At 38.6% G+C, this 23,168-nt stretch overlaps 1 protein-coding gene across 1 annotated transcript in view; it reads left to right on the top strand.

Annotated features, from left to right (window-relative positions):
- Positions 1 to 23,168, top strand: part of FREM1 (FRAS1 related extracellular matrix 1) — a 173,481-nt gene that overhangs the window by 135,806 nt on the left and 14,507 nt on the right. Inside the window, exons 26-29 of the mRNA XM_011990854.1 lie at positions 4,217 to 4,418; positions 5,137 to 5,281; positions 15,093 to 15,222; positions 18,539 to 18,611. Of these exons, the coding sequence (XP_011846244.1) occupies positions 4,217 to 4,418; positions 5,137 to 5,281; positions 15,093 to 15,222; positions 18,539 to 18,611 (550 nt within the window). The remainder of the gene's footprint in view (positions 1 to 4,216; positions 4,419 to 5,136; positions 5,282 to 15,092; positions 15,223 to 18,538; positions 18,612 to 23,168) is intronic.

The following is a 23,168-nucleotide window of genomic DNA, read 5'->3' as shown; positions in this document are numbered from 1 at the left end:
CCTTGGAAGTAATTCACCCTCTTCTACACACTCTCACCAAACACAAAATAGTTAAAATTTATCTCTCGCTTCAGAATACTTTCTGACTAGTAAAATAGTTACATTTTTCCGTTGCTCTGAGACAGAGAGAGAGAGAGAAAAAAAAGAAAGAGACAAAGAGACATTTATTTTAGGAAACTGGCTCATGGCTCATGCAATTTTAGGGCCTGGCATGTCCGAAATACACAGGGCAGGTTGGCAGGCTACAAATTTCTTTCTTTCTTTCTTTCTTTTTTTCTTTTTTCTTTCTTTCTTTTTTTTTTTTTTTTGAGTTGGAATCTTGCCTGTTGCCTAAGCTGGGGTGTAGTGGCGCGATCTTGGCTCACTGGAAGCTCCGCCTCCCGGGTTCATGCCATTCTCCTGCCTCAGCCTCCCGAGTAGCTGGGACTACAGGCACCTGCCATCACACCTGGCTATTTTTTTTGTATTGTTTTTAGTAGAGATGGGGTTTCACCGTGTTAGCCAGCATGGTCTCGATCTCCAGACCTCGTGATCCGTCCACCTCGGCCTCCCAAAGTGCTGGGATTACAGGCTACAAATTTCAGCAGGAGTTAACGTTGCAATCTTTAGCCCAAAGGAGTCTGGAGGCAACATTCCTCCCTTTTTGGGGGACTGCAGTCTTTTCTCTTAAGGCCTACAGTTGATTGGCTGAAGCCCACTTGCATTACGGAGAGTGATCTCTTTACTCAAAATTTACTGATGTAAACGTTAATCCCCTCTACAACACACCCTGCAAAGTTGACACATAAAATGAAGCCTCACAGAGTCTATCTATGAGGAAAGCCTTGAGAGCATAGAGTGGGTGCTGGATGAGTTCTTGGCAGTCAAGGAGGTCCAGAAAATGCAATGAAATGATGCACTGGGAGAAGAAAGAAGATAGTGACATCGTGGACACAGGAAGAAGCACTTTGTATTAAAATTATTGTTTTTATTTTTAATCATATGTTTTAATTGATCTTAGTCACATTCCCTCTTCAGTCTGTTAGTGTCTTTTTTTTTATTCCTAACTCCCTAACCTAGGTTGAGACCTGTCTCTGTACTGTCCCACTAGGGATACTTTTCTGGGTCTCTTTAGCCGCAAATTTGTATGAATTATAAATTCTGAGTGTAGACGTCACAGTTCCTTCCTACACTCCATAGCACAGATGGAAAAGAGGATGGAGACTGGGGAAAGTACCAGAACTTGAATCAGGTCTCTCCCAACACCAACACTCATCTTAAAGAGCATGGCTATTATAAGAGAGTTATCTATTGGAAGTTGTGGAATTTACTGATAGGGAAATGTTGGACATACATTGTAAAGTTTCTTTTTTTGTCAAAAGTATAAGGCTTTCCTTGCAAAAAAAAAAAAAAAAAAATCATTATGTGTAAAAACCCCACAAGGTAAGCTTCGAACTTCCTCCCGTAATTCCCCAGAACCCTCAGTCTCTTTGAGCAGAGAAGTCAAGAGCCTTTAGAAAGTGACTGAACCCACCAGCAGTGGAGGAGAGATGACGCCCTCAGTGTCTTGCCTTCAAGAGCTTTTTCTGCCAAGACAATATGGATGTTGACCACTACTGAGTGGTAAACTGGTCCAAATAAGTCTCCCAACTATGGGTAAACTATTTTTCTGGTAGTACCTGAGTAATTGAGGGCCAAACTACGCCAAAACACAGGTGTATTTAACTGACACAGTCACAACCTGACATTCATTTTGTAGGAAATCTTTTCTGTCTGACCAAAATTATTGCAACTGATGCAACCTGTACTTCTCCTTTAAAGGGGTCAGGTGAGGGAGAAAAATGTCATGCCATTGCTTTCTGTGCATTTCCTATAAATACAACACAAGTTATCAAAGGATAGAGCTTTCTTTTAAAAAAATCTAGAAACCCAGTATTTAAAAATGCTTCTGGTGTACTGAGCCAGAAGATCTTCTTTTGACAAAGCTAGAAGTTGAATAAGACCTAGGATATATTTTAATGTGACCAGAGACATGACGGGACCGTGTTGCTAGAGTTTAGATGTTTTTTAAAAACACATGATCACAATAGACATTTATTACTTTTGTAACACTTTCATTTTTAAGGAATTATAACATCCAAAACCAAAATAAAACAACCATCCTACATTCAACTCTTCATTTAGTATCAACTTTGGATATTTTTTATATGGCTTAGAAGTACTTTAATTTTCCTCTTCTTCCACTAACCATCTCTCTTACTGGCCACATGGTTGTGGGAGCTTCTTCCCTCACAGGCCACAATGACAATTTGACACCCAACCTCACTGCTCTGAAAGCTGCCACCCATACTCTTCAGGAGAGGAGAAGAATGACTGTGACTTTTGAAAATGTTTGTTGCTTTTTTGGTTTATAAAATAAGTATGTATTGTAAATAATTCATAAACTACAAGAAAAAAAAATTCTTGACGACCATATCACTCCAAAAACTATTGTTAGGGGCTTTCTTCCATTCTTTTGTTCAATTAAAAATGGGATGATATTATATATACTATTTTTTATGCATACTGCCTGTTTCCATCTTCATGTATTTTGAACATTTCCTTATGTCATTAACTATTCCTGATAGTTCTTGATAACTAATCATATTCCTGATAGCATGATTTTTAAAGGCTGCTTGGAACTCAGTCTCAGGTGGAGATGGTTTATAAATCCCCTGGTGGACTTTTCATTCTTTTTGTAAATTGCTTTTATAAGTAGTATTTTAGTGAATATATATCCAATCATTTTTGCATACATATCTGTTTCTGCAAGATACAGAAAAATTTTCACTATTTTGTACCCCTACCAGCAAAATATAAAAATATCTGTTTCTTCACATATTCATCAGCGTGAGTTATAATTATTTCTGCTTTTTTTTTTTTTTTTTTTTAAGAATCTTGCCAATTTGAGAGGAAAAAATGGTTGGTTGTGACAAAATTTCTTATGAAATAAACAGAGGAGGAGCTGTAATCTTTCCCCACCCCAAAACAAATGAACACATTTGTGCAAATCTCCCAGACTTTTGCCTATGTCTATACAAACGTCATGTATAGATAAATATATATTTTTAACAAAAATAGTATTATAATTATATTCTAGTTCTATTCTGCAACTTGCTAGGTTTTTCAGTTAACACAAAATTGTGGAAATTTTTCATCAATTGATTTTCTCCCTTATTCTTTTTAATAGCTACAGAGTAGTTCATTGTATCATAATACACAAAAATATACATGGTCTTATCATTGACATGAATTCTTTACTTTGCTAGGGCAAGGTAAGATTTACAGTAGTATCAGTTTGGTGTAAATGAAATTAAGAACCGAGAGATTAGGAGTGAGGGGAATGAAAATTCTTTTACATATTTTCTAGTATCAGTGGCGAATCTGTTCTAATCCATCCAAACCTGCTCTGTCCTTAACCTACAACAGTCATCTTGCAAATGCAAGATGCACTGAGCTCCATACAGACTGAACAAGGTCCTTTGTTGTGTTTGAACCTACACTTCTGTTCTCACTTACGAGTAATTGCTCATCCACCATCTTCACAAATCTAGTCCACCTGTTCAGCTACCTGGCTCTCATCCTCAATGAAACAAATATGCAAATGTCTAGAAATAATCACCTTTCACTTTTTCCTTACTGAGGTATCTCTATTTTTATTCAACATTTTTGCCAGTTGAAAAAAAGACGTGCCAAAAATTTTTTCTATATATTTGTAAACCCTCACAATTTTGTGTCTATAAATCACTAAACACCAGGAAAATGGGAGAAGTTCTTCTGTGGAGTTAACATGAAGTCTGCTCTAGAATTCTTGGGTCAATTTTAGTGTATTAATTTAATAGACATTCCCTGGGCTTCTGTTATGGTTCAGGCACTGTGCCAGGTGCAGGGAATCCATGGCGGTAAAAGACCTAACGCCTGCCCTCTCGGAACTTGTATTTCTAAGTGGGAGTCAGGCAATAGATAAATTGATAAAGTGGGATCAAGGATTACGGTGGAAAGTTGGCCTCTGTTCCAAGCACTGTGATATTTGCTGAGGCTGTTGTGAACAGGACAGTCTTTAACAGGAATCCGCTAATGAGGAGTAGAAGGAATCCAAAACGCGGGACAGTGTGTCATTGTTGAACCAATAAAGCCCAACGTTGCATGGGGGTGAGGGGCCTTTGGCTAACATTATATGTCATTGTTGATGATCCAGGTGGACCAACTGGACAAAACAGCTCCTCGTATCACACTCTTGCATTCCCCTTCTCAAGTGGGGCTCCTGAAAAATGGCTGCTATGGGATTTACATCACTTCCCGCGTGTTGAAGGCATCAGACCCTGACACTGAGGATGATCAGATCATCTTTAAAATTCTACAAGGCCCAAAACATGGACATCTGGAGAACGCAACAACAGGTACTGGCTTCCTTAATCCTTATAATTGCTCATTTTAAAATACCCAGTGGCTGGCAGGGCTAGAGAGCAATTTAATTAAGTGCAGGCCCATTTGGTAAACACTCCCCAGGGCTTACTGATAGATGCAGTTTATAAATCAATATTGGTCCTAAAGAGGGTTTGGAGCTGAGCCTTAGAACCAAATACTGATATACAACTGTTGATTATTTATAATTTTTTTCGCAACAGCTGATTATAGTATATTCAAAGGAACATAGTGTCAGGATCAATTTCCTATTTGTGACCAATTTTTTCTTCTGTCATGAATTCTAAATGACTCTAAATGATGTCAGATTTTTTTTAAAGTTCTTGGTTCTTTTCCTAATGGTTTCTCTGGATTGTATATTATTTCTCCTTTATGAGCACAATGATCATAATACATCATTAAACAGGATGGCACCAAATTATGGATTTTTATTACAGTATCTTTCCATTCTCCTTCTCTTTATTTTTATATTTTTTAAGGCAAATATTTCTGAAGCAGTCAATTTAATGCCTAATTTAAGCTTGTTGCATTTGAGTTTTAAGATAGTTACAGTAATGCTAATTTCTTTTTGTAAAATGTGCCTTAGCTGTTTTTTAAAGGTGTGTTTAAAATAAAATAGCCATACAATTTTATTAGCTCTTATTTAATGTTTTGTTTGATTACCCATGATATTCATTTATTTCTTTTTCGTAGGTGAATTTATCCATGAGAAATTTAGCCAAAAGGACTTAAACAGTAAGACTATTCTTTACATCATAAACCCATCTTTGGAAGTAAATTCAGATACCATGGAATTTCAAATCATGGACCCCACAGGGAACTCGGCCACTCCTCAAATGTAAATTCTCTTGCTTATTCGGTAGTCCTGCATATTACATCCAGAATGTATCTGAATATTAGGAAAGTGAAATGTTCTTTTAAAAACAGAACCCAAGATGTTAAGTTAATAGACTGTTCCACAAGCTCATGGAATTTACTTTGGAGAATGACTTTTCTTTTTATTACTGCTTGATAATAGGAAAGCCAATAGCTTTACAGAGTACAGAAACATTAAAAAGCTAAGTTGACATTCATATTATGCATGTCAATGTATACACTTTTATACACAGGGAGGTTTCTGTCTTAACAATTCACTAGCATCCAACAGTGAGTTTGCAGTTCATGTAGCTATTGCGCAGCAAGAGGTCACTCTAGGACCGTGTTAGTAACTATAGCCTTCTAAAATGTCTGCGGTCGGAGACATGAGGTAGTCAAGAAGAGTTAGCCAAATATCTTCTCTTTTTCTTGTGAAGAAAATTACAATTACCTGACAGTACGTTTATAAGGTGATAAACTTATCCTAGGTAAGATGAAGATAGTGTAAAGAGGAAAACGGACTTTGGAAGGTGTGTGAAGGGTATGACCCTCAAAATAGCAAAAGAAACACATCTTCAAAATTAACAAGATTAACAGACCACAGCAATTTCACTGACTGGGTCCCTATTCCAGACTTTTCTTGAATGTAGACCCTGAATATTGCTAGCTAACAGATAGTCATAGAAAGGTCTGTCAGAGTCCAGGTCTTCTGGTACTGTGCTCTTTTTATTGTTTGTTTTGCTTGTTTTCGATACCCTTCCCAGATACCACAAAGAAAAGGTGTTCACTTGTCCTTGTTTTAGTAGTCACCATATCCTAGTCATACTAAGCATCATAAGTGATACAGCTCTGTTATACTCCTTTTATGGTGGAGTATAGACTAAGAAAAGAAAGCCGAGAAACTGCAGTCCAGAATTCTTGCATTTTCTTTCGGATCCTGAATTGTAGTTCTAAAATATGACCAGCAGAGGTCACTGTAGTCATTGTCAGAAAAAAAAGCCAGCATGCTTTTCTTAGCAAACCACATTCCCAGGGTCCCACTCCGTTGCCCTGATAAAATGTAGAGCCTGGCCCAGATTTATTAACTCCGCAGACTTTTATCGCGTGGCTACTATATGCCGGGTGCACAGTACTAGGAGCTGAGGAATAGGTTAGAACAAAGTAGACCTGGCCCCTGATATTAAAATGTAATCTTGAGATTACAAAACATAAAACAGATGACCTCCACCCATTAAACTCTTTGCCTAAGAGAAATAATTCCTCAGGATCACAATCTTTATAGAAAAATACATCAACTACTTGCAACGTTAGACAAATATCTTCCAATTCTCAAGAAGATGTTAAAAAACAAAAACAAAAACAAAAACAAAAACCTGCTCCAAACACATTAATACATGGACTTTACTTTTTTTTTTTTTTTTTTAACATTTTAAGAGTAATTCAACTAAGAAAACATAGGAATGTTGGTCAGACTTGCTACTGACCTAATGCTGGCCTCTGGTCCTCCATGTGTGAGTGCAGTGTAGCTGATAGAGAATTTTCTTCCCCCGGTAATGATGCTAGGCTGATATTGCTTCACCCACAGCCCCTTTCAATCTTTGTCACTATCAAGGACATTGCTTTTGGAAGATGATTTATATTTTTAAATAACTCTCAAATTCATATGAGAATTTCGGCAAAATTTGCTTAATTTAATTATAACATTAATTGAGGCCATTTTAAATAGCCTCCTGCTTTTGTTGGATATTAACTTTCATGTATCTGTGCTGGAGATGTTTCTAGTTCAACTTGATATAATTTGTTCATTTGTTCATGACTGAACAAAATGCTGTGGCATACGCCTACCAAGGGGTAATACAGAGAGAAGTTTTATTTGATTCTGACATATATTAGGCTATTTTCTTTATAAGGGATGGGGGGGTAAAATTACTCAGCATTTATCATCATCATTTTTGAACGGTATAGTTGTCCTCAGTCCCATTTGTAAGCAGATGTTTTTGGAACTAGGTGCACAATTTTCCAGTAAGAAGCAAGGTTATGAATAGTGGTTCATCTTCCCAAGACAGCCAGCCAGAATGTAGTTACAAGTACAATATAAATTACAGTCATTTGCAATATAATTGGTGTTTGCTGTATTTCCTTGCTATTCATTTAATCATTACAACCACCTATGAGTCAGGTACCATCATAATCTGAAATTTACAGATGAGAAAACTGAGGACAGAGCTAGAAAGTGACTTTTCTAAGTGGAAATGCAGCCTTAGAGTGCATGATTTTTCTCAGCACACAAAAACTTTTTGCCCATTTTAAGGACTGTGCTAATCTGGCCTGAAGGGAATGGAACAGCAGGCTTGTCTTCTTTCTCTTCAGACATTGGCCACCCAAGCAAGAAAGAATACTGACTCATATAGGACCTTAAAGTTCAGTGGGATTTTTAAAACATTTAAATTATAGACCTCTATATTAGCGTGCACTTCATATCTAACACACTAGAATTTATACTATAGATAATAAACCACTGAACTTGGAGCTAGAGGACAAGGTTTGAGCTCTGCCCTTCATCTAGTGACTGTTCAAGCCTTAGTTATCTCTTCTGTAAAATGGAAGCGATACTACAATTTGTTTAGAAAAACAAATGAGATATGTAATGTATATGAAAGCATCTTGTGTATTTAAAGTCCTTAACAAATGCAACTTGTGGTGGTGATTACTATTGTAGTTAATTCATGTGGGTACAATAATTGACTGAAGAAGTATCCCAGAAACATTTGGTGGATTAGAAAGCCTGCCTCTAATTAGAAATTGATCCTGGGATGAATCACAAAGTAAACAATCAATATGCCTATTAATCAATGAGCTAAATGCTGTAGAACTTTGTGGTGTTCTTTGGCTTAGACAAGATTAATAGATTCATATTCGTCATATCTGAAGGGGTGAAACCTCTGTGATAAAGCTAGAGGGACTGCAGGGTGCCATCTGGAACAGAAATGGGCCTGTTTTAGAGCACGGGAAGGACCCATGTTCAGTGGGAAGTTGAGAATCTTGACTGTTGGTCAGTTTTGGCTATTGCAGGATTCCTATGGAGTATCAGTCCTGAAGGATGAATAGATGCTGCACTATAAAAAGCATTTGGAAATGCTTGTTTCGTGAGATTCATCAAGTTATTGCCAGCTAGCTAGCTTGCGTGCTTGTTTAACTGCATCACATCCTAGAGTCATCAAGATGTGTGTGTGGATTGGGAATCTCTCAGAAACGAAGCCTAGGCAGCAAATCTCAACCCAGCTGGGCTGTAGAATCGCCTCTCTCGACCCGCCACCCCACACACAGGCAGGATAGCTCAGGGAACAAGTTTTTCATGGAATACATCTGGAAGTCACTTTATTGTAAATAGAAATTATTTTACAATGCTGATATCTATGGAAATTTGCATAATGATTTAGATTTAGCTAAGTGCCTACATTTCAGGCACTGTGCTAGGTGTTTTCACGAGTCGTCTAATTTTATCCGCAAAACACAATCCTCTGAGGATAAGGAAATAAAGCTCAAGGCTTTTAAGTAATTGTCTTGAAGTCACTGGAGGGTGAGCCCTGAACTCCCGACCTAAGTGAGTGCTCATCTTATCGCCTCACCCCTTGGCTGCACCCCTCACAAGCTCATGCCTGTTTTCTAGTCCAAGTTGAATCTCCAAGATGATCTGCAGAAGCCTCAAAGTAAGTTACACAGGACCCACATCATTCATGAAAAGCACTTCTGTGGATCACAGAATGCGGCCAACTTCTGACCAAGGTTGTTTTCCTAATACAACTTCCACGTGGACCTCTTTCGTGTGCCCACTGGAGAAAAGTGAACTTCAAAAGCCATGTTAAATGCAGAAGTCCTTGATAACTCATGACTGTTTCTCCAGTTCTGCACTCTGGTTCTTCCCCCACCTCTGGCAACGCACATTCTAACTGTTCTATTGTCCGTTTTTGGCTTTAAAAGAGAAGGGACGGAAGAATAAAAGGAATTTCCATCAGGCAAACTTTGCAATATTTAGCAGTTTTTATGAAACACCTGGTAGGGGAAGAGGTTGAAACTGTTGGCTAGCTAATACCTCCACATTACCTGCAAGCCAGGAGTTAAGGTTTTTGTCTTCAGACTAGATCTTAGGAAAGCACAGACGAAGGGAAGGAAAATAGCACTTATTAAGCACCCACTGTGTACAGGTGCTTTATACATATTAAGTAATTTTAATTTTAATCATTTGACATGAGTGTAATTCTCCTCAATTTTAAGATAATGAAAACCGAGGCCTAGAGAGACTGAGTAACTGACCGTAATCACACACTAATCAGTGGTTACAAGGTGTGCTTGATTCCAAAGCACTTGTTTTGGGTACTCACTATGTGGCCTCTTGGCTAACCCCTATTTCCCCATTATCAAGAGAAAAAGAGAAAAATGAAAACACAGGTGTTCATACATTCGATTATGGAGTTTAATAGCGTCATCTTTGAATTGATAAATCTTAGATTGGATACTTGGAAAAATATTTTTTAACATTTTCAGGAATTCTTGTCATGCTACTTGATTATAAATGAAGATATAGTTATAAGGATAGTAATTTAATCACAATTTTAGCTTCTGTAAACCTTTTGCTGAGAAGCTCAAAATACTTAATGAGAATTCATGAAGGTTCACTTAACCCCTCTGAAGTACAGACTTATCATTATTGCACTTTGTAATGTGTAATAATTACATTATTATAGGAAGCAAGGAAACTGAGGCATAGAGAGTCTAAATATCTTTTTCATAGACTCTTGTTAACCTGGATTAATGCCCCAATTCCCAAACTGGTGATTTAAATCCAGGTATTTCTTTCAGCTTATTGTTTCTTCATAAGTGAATCAAATAGCTAGAAAATAAAATATCAGAAAGAACATATTTATTAGTCCAGGACAGGGTGTCTCAACGTTGGCACTGTAGAAGTTTTGGAACAAATCATTTGGTGTTAAAGGGGACTCTCCTGGGCACTGCGGAACATTCACCAGCACCCCAGGCCTCTATCAGCTGAAGGGTAGCATCATCCTCTTCCCAGTTGTGGCAATTAATACATCTCCATAAAATGCTGAATGTTAAGAATTACATGCATGCCTTAGAAAATAGCATACATATGTTTTAAGAAATTATGAATTATGTTAGAATGCTCATTTATCAATGCCATCTTTCCCTCTATGCTAATAAAGCCTAACAATAGTCAAAGAATCCAGAGTAAGTCAGGGCTAGAGAGAACATGTGAGAATCATCTAGCCTAGCATTTTTTTCCAAGTGTATGAAAGATGATGTTAGTAAGGTTGGGGAGGAAAATATTTTTGATGGTTGTATTAGTCTGTTTTCACACTCTAATAAAGACATACCTGACACTGGGTAATTTATAAAGAAAAAGAGGTTTAATGAACTCATAGTTCCACATGTTTGGGGAGGACTCACAAGCATGGCAGAAGGCAAAAGGCAAGTCTTACATGGTGGCAGGCAAGAGAGAATGAGAGAGCCAAGTAAAAAGGGAAACCCCTTATAAAATCATCAGATTTCGTGAGACTTATTCACTACAATGAGAACAGTATGGGGGAAACGGCCCCCATGATTCAGTTATCTCCCACCGGGTCCCTCCCACAACATGTGGGAATTATGGGAGTACAATTCAAGATGTGAGGACACAGCTAAACCATATCAATGGTCAACTTAGCTCAGGAAACAGTGGGATAAACAAGATTCATTCACTCAGTTAACAAACATTGAGCACTCACCATGTTTTAGACACTCTACAAGACACCTGGGTTACCACAATGAACCAAAGACCTGTGCTTCCTTGGAGCATATATAGGATCTAAATCAATATGATAGTATGCTTGTTGTACGTGGTACATGCTTTGGAAAAATGAAAAACTTGGTCAGGAGAAGGGGGATTAGAAGTGCTGTTTTTGGGAAAGAGATTGTGATTTTAAACTGGGTGTTTAAACAACATTCTTTTACCTGACTGCTTAGAGCTGGTGAATGACCTGAAGCCTCACAAGTTCAAATCCAATTTTATTTCCACTGCTCCATGCCATGTCTTCCACTTACAGCAGTGGTTTTCAGGGATCCGAATTTAGCTTCACATTGTACCAGTTTTTGCTTGCTTTCTTTTCTTTTTTTTTTTTTTTTTTGAGATGGAGTCTTGCTCTGCCACCCAGGCGGAAGTGCAGTAGTGTGATCTTGGCTCACTGCAACCTCCGTCTCCCAGTGAACCAGTTTTTTCTATTGTGACAAACACATTAAAACCACATATAGAAGAAATTCTTGAGTGGGGGTGACTCTTCTCCCAAGGCTTCTCCCAAGGAGCATTTGTCAAGGTCCAGAAACATGTTTGGTTGTTGTGACTAGAGGGAAGTGGTGCTACTACATCTAATGCGAGGAGGACAGGGATGCTGTTAAACATCATTCCCACACAGTATGGCCTCCCACAACAAAGAATTGTCTGGTCCAAAATGGTTGGGAAAGCCTGAATTAGAGACTTAAGGAGTTTCCCCTCCTGCTAAATGACTTGAAGTGATTGCCATATGGGTTACATATAAAGTGTGTCCATGGCATACAGTTCTGACCGTAGAATGACAGGTGACAGGAAATTGAAAGCTTTGTTAAAATGGGAAGATATGAACCAATCTTTATCTACATGACATCTGCACGTCTAGAACTTTACAAATCTCTTTCATGGGCTCCTGGATTTGGACATTTACATGATGCCAGGCATATAGCTGTGTAGCTTCTTGCAGGGAAAATTCCCAGATGATTGACTACATCTCTTATTTTTCTTCCAGGTGTTTGTATACAGTTTAAGCAATCACAGTCTCAGCATAGAAAGATCTTCTCAAATACAGTACTGCAAAAAGCAGAAAAAAAATTCACATTCAAAACATATATTGTATATATTCTGTAGATATGCAGGTGCTTTGCTATTTAGACATTTTTTCTCAAAAATATATGGCCTGGCTTAAATTTCATGGCTTTTCAATAATTCTTTATTATTTGTAGTGAATAGTCTTAAGAAAATAAAATAGAGCATTGTGTAATGACAACCTTGACCTGTAAGCATTATGCAGCATTCAACTGGTGCATCACAGAAATGCATGCACATTCCCAAACACTAAGACCCTTTGTACCTTGAAGCTGAACAGCCCTCTGAATGGTTCCCTTCTGGATCTAGATCAGAAATCAAATTGCATTTAGCTTTTCGCCTTGAGGTCACCAGGAGCTACAGAATGGCATTGATAGATTTTTACTTGTCATAGTTAGCATTAGCGATGGATGAATTCTCAGAATAATTGGACATTGAAACTCATTTGAACCCTACTGATAGCTGAAATCCATGCAAATGTATTTGTTTCATCCTTTCCCACTGCCCTCCTTTCCTTCCCGTTTCATCTTTCTCTCTTTTCCCCTAATCTATCTTGCTGACTTCTTTTTTCTTTCTCATTTACCTGGATCCTTTTGGGATTCTTTGCAACATATTTCTATTGGCATTTATGATATCCTTGTTGTTGTTATCTTGTAATTCTTTAAGCACACACTAATCCATCCTATCTGTGGGAGATATATTCTAAGACCTCCAGTGGATGTCTGAAAGTGCAAATAGTATTGAACCCTGTGTACACTATGCTTTTTCCTATACTGCACATACATTGCTATGATAAAGTTTAATGTGCAAGCTAGACACAGTAAGAGATTAATCACAATAACCAATAATAAAATAGAACAACTATCATGGGATGCCAGCATCACTACTCTTGCACTTTGGGGCCATGATTACAGAAAATTAAAGTGACTTAACACAAGCACTGTGATACTGTGGCAGTCAGTCTAATAACCAAGCCAGCTTTGGAGTGACTAATGGGCAGGTAGCATCTTCTGTGTGGCTGTGCTGGACAAAGGCATGATTCTTGCCCCAGGTGGAATAGCAGGGGATGATGTGAGATTTCATCACACAGAACTCAGAACAGCATGATGTTTAAAACTTATGAATTATTTGTTTCTGGGATTTTTCACTTAATATTTTCAGACCACGGTTGACCACAAGTAACTGAAACCTTCAGAAAGCAAATTGTGAAAAAGAGGTATTACTGTAATCATTTATTTCTGTTTCTTGATCTGTTTCATGCCAGATCTGAATTCAGTTGCATCCGAGACCCATGAAGTTTACAATATTTTTTGATATTAGGATCCTGTTTTCATGTTTAAAATTTTATTAATATGAAGTAGCAATAAACTCAGAGGCAATAAATTTTAAATCTGATTGAATAAACATGTATGTTTACATAGATACATGAGCCCCTGTGATAATTCCATGGTCTCACCCTACCCTTGCCCCCTGGCCCATGATGCTCAGCTATGAACCTGTGCTGTTGAGTTTATCTGGCTGGTGAGCTTAATCCATAGAACGTGATTGTGACACATGATCAGTGTGGACACAGTGGTTATTTGAAGACAGACTTCCTCCCTAATATGAATGGCCCCAGGAATGCCTGGAGAGTGTGTTAAATGTGTGAACCCATGTTCCATATGGTAGCACCCAGAATGTCTAGTTCCACAAAGAAAGAAAGAAATTATAATAAATAAACTTAAAAGTTGAGAGGGAAGAGTCTGAATCTGACTAGAAGTTTGGGAAGTACAAGTAAGACAACCACTGAGGATTTTGTAAATTTAGAATAAAAGGCAACTGAATAAAACGAAAACAATGGAGGTGCAGTTAACAATCATGGCGAAGGTTTCTTGTGTCTTTTATCCTGCTCTATAGTAAGGTTACAGATGGCAAAAAAAAAAAAAAAAAAAAAAAAAGCCAAGACCTCAAAAAGCAAAATGTTTCTGGGTAAAGATAAAACTGTATTGCTCTGCTTGAGCTCACAAAACAGTCACGAAGAACTTCAATTGGGGAGAGAAATGGTAGAGGATGGATGGAAGATTTGGCATTAGATTTATGCTTGGATTTCATCTCTGCTATTAGCTTTGTCATGACTTTTTGCCTTTAAGTTAGTTACTTAACCTCTCTGAGTCTTGTTTGTTTGTTTGTTTGTTTTTGAAAAAAAAATGTTCCTCTCTAGATGAAGATTAAAGAAGACAATTTCCACCAAATGTTGGACTCACTAAATATATTGTAGAAAAAAAGACCATCCTCTATTTATCAGGTTTATTTAGTTGTATAGTTACATCCAGGCCTCATACCAGTAGAGTCCTTTTTTGTGCACAGAAAGAGAAACAAATAACACTTATGAAACACATACTTCCCAAGCACATCCTCAAGAATATTTTGTTATTAAACTGAACCCAAGTTCAGAGAAGATCTCTGTCCGGTATTGTTCTTGTTGTACCAATTATCCTTATCTAAATGATAAGATAGAAGACTTCGTATCAGTGTCTTTTCCAAAAAGGAATGTCTCCTTGAACTTAACTGCTGGTTCCTTTCCCTTCGAAACATTCAAGATTGAGTCCCCTTTTAGTTGTAAATATCTGTGGGAACTTCAGCAGCCTTTTAACCCTAGATTCTTCATTTGTAAAATGGAATTCTAATCCTTGCTCTGTCTACCTTACAGGGTTGTTGTAAGGATCAAATGAGATAATGTTAGTATGAATTCTTTGTGAACTAAAATGTATCAAATAAGTGTAAGGAATTTCCATCACTGGTGTAGGTTGAGCAACCATCTTTTTCCACTCAGTCTGCACAGTGGAGAATCCCTACAGGCATATACTATGCATTCTTATGATTTATCTTTTCCTTTCACGCACAGTTTGGAACTGAAGTGGTCTCATATTGAATGGTCACAGACCGAATACGAAGTCTGTGAGAATGTGGGTGTGTTGCCCTTGGAAATTATCAGAAGGGGATATTCCACGGACTCGGCCTTTGTGGGTATAAAGGTAATGACTCTGAAATGTAAATTATCAAGCTAAAACTTATGTTGCTGGTTGGTGTCTTTCATTATATTTTTTTAGAAAAATTCAGAGTGACCAAGGAAATTTCAAATTGTTGGGAGATCCCACTATTCTAAAGATTCTAACCACAAAACCTCCTTGTCCCTCCATCCATCATCTAGGTTCATAAATTCTGAGATATGATTTTTTAGTGTATGTGTTGCTGAAGCTAGCACAAGAATTATTATTATTATTATTATTTTGAGACAAAGTCTCGCTCTTGTTGCCCAGGTTGGAGTGCAGTCGTGCAATCTTGGCTCACAGCAACCTCCACCTCCCAGGTTCAAGTGATTTTCCTGCCTCAGGCTCCTGAGTAGCTGGGATTGGAGGCACCTGCCACCACGCCCTGCTAATTTTTGTATTTTTAGTAGAGATGGGGTTTCACCTTGTTGGCCAAGCTGGTCTCTAACTCCGGACCTCAGGCAATCCATCCACCTTGGCCTCCCAAAGTGCTGGTATTACAGGTGTGAGCCACCGTGCCTGGCTGAGATATTAATTTTTAAAATCCATTTTTGATTTTGAAAGCTGGTATTTGTTTTTATAAACTCTTTAAACTTTGAGGTTTTATTTCACAGGGAGCTATATTCAACTTTGTGAACTTGGGCTGAACTCTGCTTTAGAAAGAGACGTTGTATGCAAGACATTCTGTGGGGTATCCAGAGCAAATTTCAGTCCCAAGAGGCTTTCTCTTAGTATGCACCTCAGTGACTTCCCATGGGCTCAGTTGATGAGGCAAATAGGCAGCTTAAACCCATCTATCTTAAGAGTTGTCCAAGCCATACAAAATTAGGAGAGCATATACTAATACAGGCACCCTGAAATGTAAAGAATTTTCAGGTAGCCACTTCTAGATCAGTCAGCTTGCTATTTCTTTTCACTGATGAGACCCATGAAGCACAACCTATGCTTCTAGAATTGAAGAATTTTTTTTTAGGAGTCATTATAACAAGAGCGCTTCAAGAGAATGAGAGCATGAAACACTTGTACACACTAATGATGGAGAATGAGCTGTAAAGACTCCACCCCCCGCCACCTCCCATCTGATGAAAAAGACATCGGTATTAGCTTCTGGGGAAAAGGCCATTTCTGTCAAGTCTCAATTTAATAATGAATTCAAGTCACCCGCAGAAGCCTGCGAACATAAATTTGACCATATCCAGGCTCAGTATTTATCTTTCCAGTGGACACAGGTTCTTTTTCCTAGATCTATTGGTTACTTTTTTGTTATTAAGACAGGAGAAAGCTTGGCATGCCCTATAGTTTTCCAGAAGATTGCTTATAGAATAAGGAAGAATCTGCCTGGATGGTTTTCTAATAATTCTCCAGTCCTCCATAGAAAGCACCATATGCTCTAGGCTGGAGTTTTGGGCCACGCCACCATTCACCTTGCCAGGTAGAAAGAACAGGCATGGTGTTACATGGAACCTTATGCTTATTTATGCTGAAAGTGCACAACGAACCTGCCAGCTGAGTGTGCAGGCCTTCATCAAGCACAGTCCCAGAGTCTTTCAGGACAACTCTACCCTGAGCACAACCTCCAGTCTTACACTAAAGCTTGGCTGCTTGACTGGGAACAGGGAACAAGGTGGTACTTTCACCCTGTGTGGATTGCCCTGGTTTGAATTGTGCACCTTCACCTGACTGATTTCTCCAACCACCTTACCTCAGACCATTTCTTCTCCCACACAGGATTCTGTAAACCCAGTGGTAGTAAATACTAGGTAATTGCACGTGCAAGAACCATGCAGGGAAATGCAACTTCCAGCATATGGTGGATACAGGTGTACAATAGGCTGCCTTTTCACAATGAAAGGTGATTCCAGAGGAGCCTTGGCATTGTCAACAAAGAGCAAATGGAAGCTTAGGAAGTAATACCCTTTTCCAGCAAAATGTTTCTACTGCTAACCAATTAATATGTGAGGGGGCCTTTGATTTGAAATGGACATATCGTCTGAGGCCATAGAAGTAGGAATTTTTCAGCTTTTCATTATGCACTTCATTCGTTTGTAAGAAAGTACAGAAATATCCCATGTACCTGACCATCTAAAAAATATGCATAAGTAACAACTGCCGTTATGTTTGCACAGGGTTCTCATTTGATGACTTATTTTTCCAATCAGCCAAAGACAAAGACACTTTTTTTTTTTGAGATGGAATCTCACTCTGTCACCTGGGCTGGAGTGCAATGGCACCATCTCAGCTCACTGCAACCCCCACATCCCAAGTTCAAGCTATTCTCCTGCCTCAGCCTCCTCAGTAGCTGGGATTACAGGCAGCCACCACCACGCCTGGCCAATTTTTTTTGTTTTTGGTAGAGACGGGGTTTTACCATGTTGGCCAGGCTGGTCTTGAACTCCTGACCTCAGGTGATCCACCCCCTTCAGCCTCCCAGAGTGCTGAGATTACAGGCATGAGCTACTGTGCTGGCCCAAGGACACTTCTTAACATGTGTTTGGGCACCCTTTGGGTGGAATTCAAGGCCATAACTTCAGAACACTAAAATTGCCTCTTTGGTTTTTAGCCTTGGAGCTGGAGCTGAGAAGCAGGGGTGTATCAATAGTCTCCTTAGACCAGGGCATTTTTGTTTGTTTGTTTGTTTGTTTTAAAACACCTACTGGACGGGGTCCTTGAAAGTCCTTGGTTTGGGGTGTGGATCTCCTTTGTCTGGCTGTTCACCAGGTCTGCCAGTCCCACAAAACTCTCCTTCAAGTTTGTGAAGAGTGACGGTTTCATCCAGACAGGAAAATGAACCAGATGTGTTTGAGTTAATCTAGTCTAAAGGCTTTCAGTGCCCTGGAGCTTGCAGGATACCTCCAAGCTAGCTGACAGATCATCACGTGGGTTGTCAGGATTACCTGCTTTTTCTTCTCCTCTTCAATTTTCTCCCTCCTTTTCTTTTGAGGGACTATTTTACAACCAAATTGGGGTAGAAGGAAGGTAATAAAATTGTGCTTGCAACAAAGGCAAAAATATAGTTTAAAATTCATGTTCCTTTCTTCAATAACTAAATCATTTATAAAGGAAAAACCAAACAAAACAAAAGCTTTCCTTTCCATTGATATTAGCCTAGCAAAAAGTCAACTTTAAGGAAAATCCATGTTGCCTGGATCCCAAATGGTTTATATAATGTTTTTAAAAGCCCTACTTAATATTAAAAACAGATTTAAGAGCGTGAGTTTAGTCTAGTGTGAGGGAGAATAGCTGTTTCTCTATTGTAGAATATTTATCTTTATTTTTAAAAGATTTTTTTTTCCCTCCTAAGGTCAACCAAGTGTCAGCTGCAGTTGGAAAAGATTTCACTGTGACTCCATCTAAACTGATTCAGTTTGACCCAGGTACATTTTGTGTCTGCAGTTTGTTTTATGTGTGTGTGTTTTTTTGTTGTTGTTTGTTTTTTGTTTTTGTAGTCATGTCTGGAGATTGTAGAGAAGACAGAATATTACACAACTTTGGCCAACTAAAAACTCCTCAGGGAGCCATACCACCCCACTCTAAAAGAGAGGTGTTTAGATTTGAGGCTTTGCCCTTATTATTATTATTATTTTTTATAACAAGTGAATTTTGATTTCAAATGAGAAGAAAGATTATGATAAATATGAGCTATCAAAGCAAACATCCAAGACAATCCAGAAAAAAATACAGTCATTTAGAAATTATTTGAAGTTCTAATACAAAGTTGTTATAGTTTAATTGCCTCAGATTTTTTATGAAATTCTTCAGAATGTTATGTTTATATGGATTTCTAAAGGGCATTTCTAAATGATCCCTCATGGAATAGGTTGATATTAGGAGATTCCAGGGGAAATTATTATTTAGTTAAGTAGCACTTACTTTGTTTTAAATTTGTGGAAAAATTTTGCTAGGTGCAAGTGGAAAAAAAAATGCTGGTACTTGCTCTCAAGGGTGTTCCATTGTGTGAGAAATACAAGAAAACACTCACTGATAGTGCACTGGAACCCAAAACATGAGCTGTTGTTCGGGCTAAGAGAAATCTTGGAAGATTTCCCAGGGGAGGCAGTATTTTAGTATTTAGATGAAGAAGAAAACTCCAGGATGAAGGACTAACACAAAAGCACAAACACACCTTTGGGGAACTGTGCCTAAAGCTGAGGCTGGAGCCCCTCCATCTTTCCCTGGCTTCTGTGGATGGGACAGGTAGCTCTGCCTCACTCACTGAATGTCACTCTCTATTTCCCTGGGATTTGAGATGGATCTGAGTCAAATGTGGGGGCTTGGGAGCAGCAAATACAACGGGCCTGGAGAAACAGACAGGACTCTGGCTTTGTGCTTTCCTGCCAAGGAGATATTCTGCACACTGAGAACACTCCTCTAAGTGTAAACTATTGACATCATCTGCCACTAACTCATAAAGGGTTGAGCAAAGGCAAAAGAAAATGGCCTAAGTACCAGCACCACCTCAAAATTGCCTATCTTAACATCAAACACAGAAAAATGGCTTTCTGCAGTTCACTGCAAGTAGCATGATGCTTGAGGACTGTGTTAGTTTCCTAAGGCTGTCATAATACGGCATCAAACACTGGGTAGCTTGAAACAGAGACATCGAGTGTCTCAGTTCTGGAGGCCAGAGGTCCAAGATCAAGGTGTCAGCATGAAGGATTACTTCTGAATCAATTCCAGGCCTCTCTTCCATTCTTCTGGTGGCTGGGTGGAAAACTTTGGCATTCTTAGTGTCTGCTGCATCACCCCCATCTCTGCTTTCATCTTCACGTAGTGTTCTCCTTGTGTGCATGTCTGTGTTAGAAAGCGCCCCCTCCCACGCCCTTTTCTTCTGTTTTGAGATGGAGTCATGCTGCGTCACCCATGCTGGAGTGCAGTGGCGCGATCTCAGCTCACTGCAACCTCCGCCTCCTGGGTTCAAGCAATTCTCCTGCCTTGGCCTCCCGAGTAGCTGGGACTATAGGTGCGCACCACCACACCTGGCTAATTTTTTTGTATTTTTAGTAGAGATGGGGTTTCACCATATTGGCCAGACTGGTCTCAAACTCCTGACCTCGTGCTCTGCCTGCCTCAGCCTCCCAAAGTGCTGGTATTACACATGAGCCACTGCGCCCAGTGAAGTCCCCCTTTTTATACAACACCGGTCATAATGGATGAGGAGCCCACCTTATTCCAGTATGACCTCACGTTAACTGATTATACCTGTAATTACCCTAGTTCCAAATAGGTCACATGCAGAGGTACTGGGAGTGAGGACTTGATTTTTCAGAAACGCAATTCAACCTATAACAGTGAACCTTCACTTCAACATGCAAAAATCTGTATTTTGTTTTTGGCCTCCTTCCTGTGATATTTAACATTCTAACTCAGATAAGCTGGTTCCTCCAGCTGACCTCCTTTTGTGGGAAGAGATCCTGTTATATATGGGAAAGATTCCTGTTATTTATGTGCCGTTTACTCCCACGCTGGTACAGGCTCTTGTGGCCAACCCTACAATCCCTACAATGAAAGGGTGAGATAATTTGCACCATGTCCCTTCCTACTTCATGTTAAGGCAGTTCCAACTTTTCCATTTCTTGAGTCTTTGCCATATGTCATCTTCATAATTTGAGGTCTGTTTGTTACAAGATCAGGAGTAATTTTGGCTGCTGGTAGGTTTCCAGCAGCCCATCAGTTGCTCTGTTTGGATTGATAGGAACTAGAATGTGTCACACTAGAAGAGACTCTGAAATCTACCTCTTAGAGATTCTACTGGATAAGATAAATACCCATTTGTCTAAAAGAACTCACATGCTGTGTTGAATAGATACTAATGACTTCTGGGGGCTCTACATAATCTTATGATTTTAGATATTATTTAGACAATTTAAGAAATAATATAAGCATGTCTTATAAATTAAGAAAAAACCAATTGGCTGTTCATTGTTTTGGAATTTATTAACCCAAAAGCAGTTTTACAAACTGAAATCTTGCTTTAGAGAATTTTGAAGTTCTCCATGTCCACAGGTTTAGTAAATATTTACTCCCGTCTTGTTAATCCTTGCCTTTTTCTAGGTCTGGTGTCCCTGTCCCCATACCAACCCATTTTACCAAGGGAAATCAATTTGTTTCTTTTAAAATGGCAGCTTCCATGATTGGGTAAAGAAACAGAGTGAACAACCGAAGACAGTGGGATGCCATAAGGTTTGAGAACTCTTATGTGGGAGCTGGAAGGAAGCTTGTCTTGAAGTTGAGACTATGCTACCAAACCAAAAAATACCAAGCAAACAAAAACAAACCCTAACTACTTTGCATTCAGCTATTGTGACTAGTCTTGAGTGGATATAAAAATATTCCTAAGAAAATGATTGTTTTCCTTTAAAATATGCATTATTGAAAAGCTTGCAGCATTCTTAATTAATACTTCATCATTCCCTAGAGTCAAAATGTTTTCCAAGGGAACAGATCTCTAATGTGGCATTTACTAAAAAATATTGAGAAAATGTCTTTCAATACAGAAATCTGTTTTGCAGGAAAATATCCAGGAACTCACCTACTCTGTAAAGTGGAATATGTCTGCATAAAATGACACCTCTCTTTCCTCTTCAGCACCTTTTGTTTTGTGGGAACAGGGAGCCAGTCCAAGCCGTCTGAAAATGCTTGTATATCTCAGGGACTTAGCAAATACTTTGCACCTTGAAAGTGAAAGAGGAAGGGAAAAAATGATAAAGTTTTTACTTCCAATCTCATTAACCTGAAGAGTTAGTCCTCTGTGCACACCTGGTAGGCAGAGAAACCAAGTTGGAATGCACACAAACAAATCAGAAGCACTTAAATGAAACTCAGAAGATATTTTCTCTAACCCCTAACCATCTGGTTCTATCCTGTAAGGTCCAACAAAAACCTTAAGTTTTTTGTTTGTTTGTTTGTTTGTTTGTTTTGGTTGGGGGGTACTATAACTTTTAAAAATTAACCTTAAGGGAGTTGGTTGGGAGTTGGAAATATTTTTTGTATTGGATTTTATTAACATAATGCTTAACTTTATGGTCTTTGAGGGTTAAAACAGTTCTCCAAATATTAATAATCATGTTATTCAAATGCTTTCTTCATTGTCCACCTCTTATCTTTTCATGCCAATTGTATTACAGCAGCTGTCTATGTGGTCTCCAAACTTCTAGCCTATCTGTCTCTCTGCCTGGGTCTCCAAACTTTCTCACATAACACTCTCAGGTTCATTTTGCTAATCCACTTTCAGCATGTGACTTCTTTGTTCAAGAACCTTCCCTGTTGCCTATGTTGTAAAGTCTGAATCTGGCCAGGTGTCCAGGGCTCTCTGCAGTCTGGCTACAAATGATCTTTGCAGCCTTATGGCCTCCTGTCCACCCATGTAACCTCTCTATTCCAGCCAGCTAATTCATTCACCCTTCCCTAGTCAAGACCTCTACTTTGCTATCTTCCTGTCTTTGCTTATGTTGTTTTCCCATTTCTTCCCTCCTAATCCTTTCACTTCTAAAACCCACATTTATATAGGCTCGACCATCTATTCTGTATCTTTTAGTAGCTAAACATACATAGCTTTCAATAATTATTTGACTTTTCTGGTTTTGCTTCTGTCTCCTCCAAAAGATTTTAAGCTCCTTTAGATCAGGGCTTGACTTGTTTTACACCTCTGGTATTCTCCATAGCATCTAATGCAAAGATAAGCATATCATAATTACAAAATATATATTTTGATGTATTGATTTATCCATCCATGAGATGGGAATTGTATGGTATTATTATACATACTAGATGCTTCAACTGCTTTTGCAAAGACTGTGAACGTAATTGATTTAAGAACTCAGCACTGAAAACTATCTGTCAGCCTATTTTTAAATAAAATACAATTATTCTGAATACACTTAATTTTTCCCCTCTAAGTGCAGCCAGCCAAAAGTAGAAGAAGTGGATACCTT

The sequence above is a fragment of the Mandrillus leucophaeus genome, unplaced genomic scaffold (assembly GCF_000951045.1).
Source record: "Mandrillus leucophaeus isolate KB7577 unplaced genomic scaffold, Mleu.le_1.0 Scaffold384, whole genome shotgun sequence".
In the NCBI taxonomy this organism is placed as follows: domain Eukaryota; kingdom Metazoa; phylum Chordata; class Mammalia; order Primates; family Cercopithecidae; genus Mandrillus; species Mandrillus leucophaeus.
Note: the sequence above shows the minus strand (reverse complement) of the source record. Positions and strands in the feature narration are given on the sequence as shown.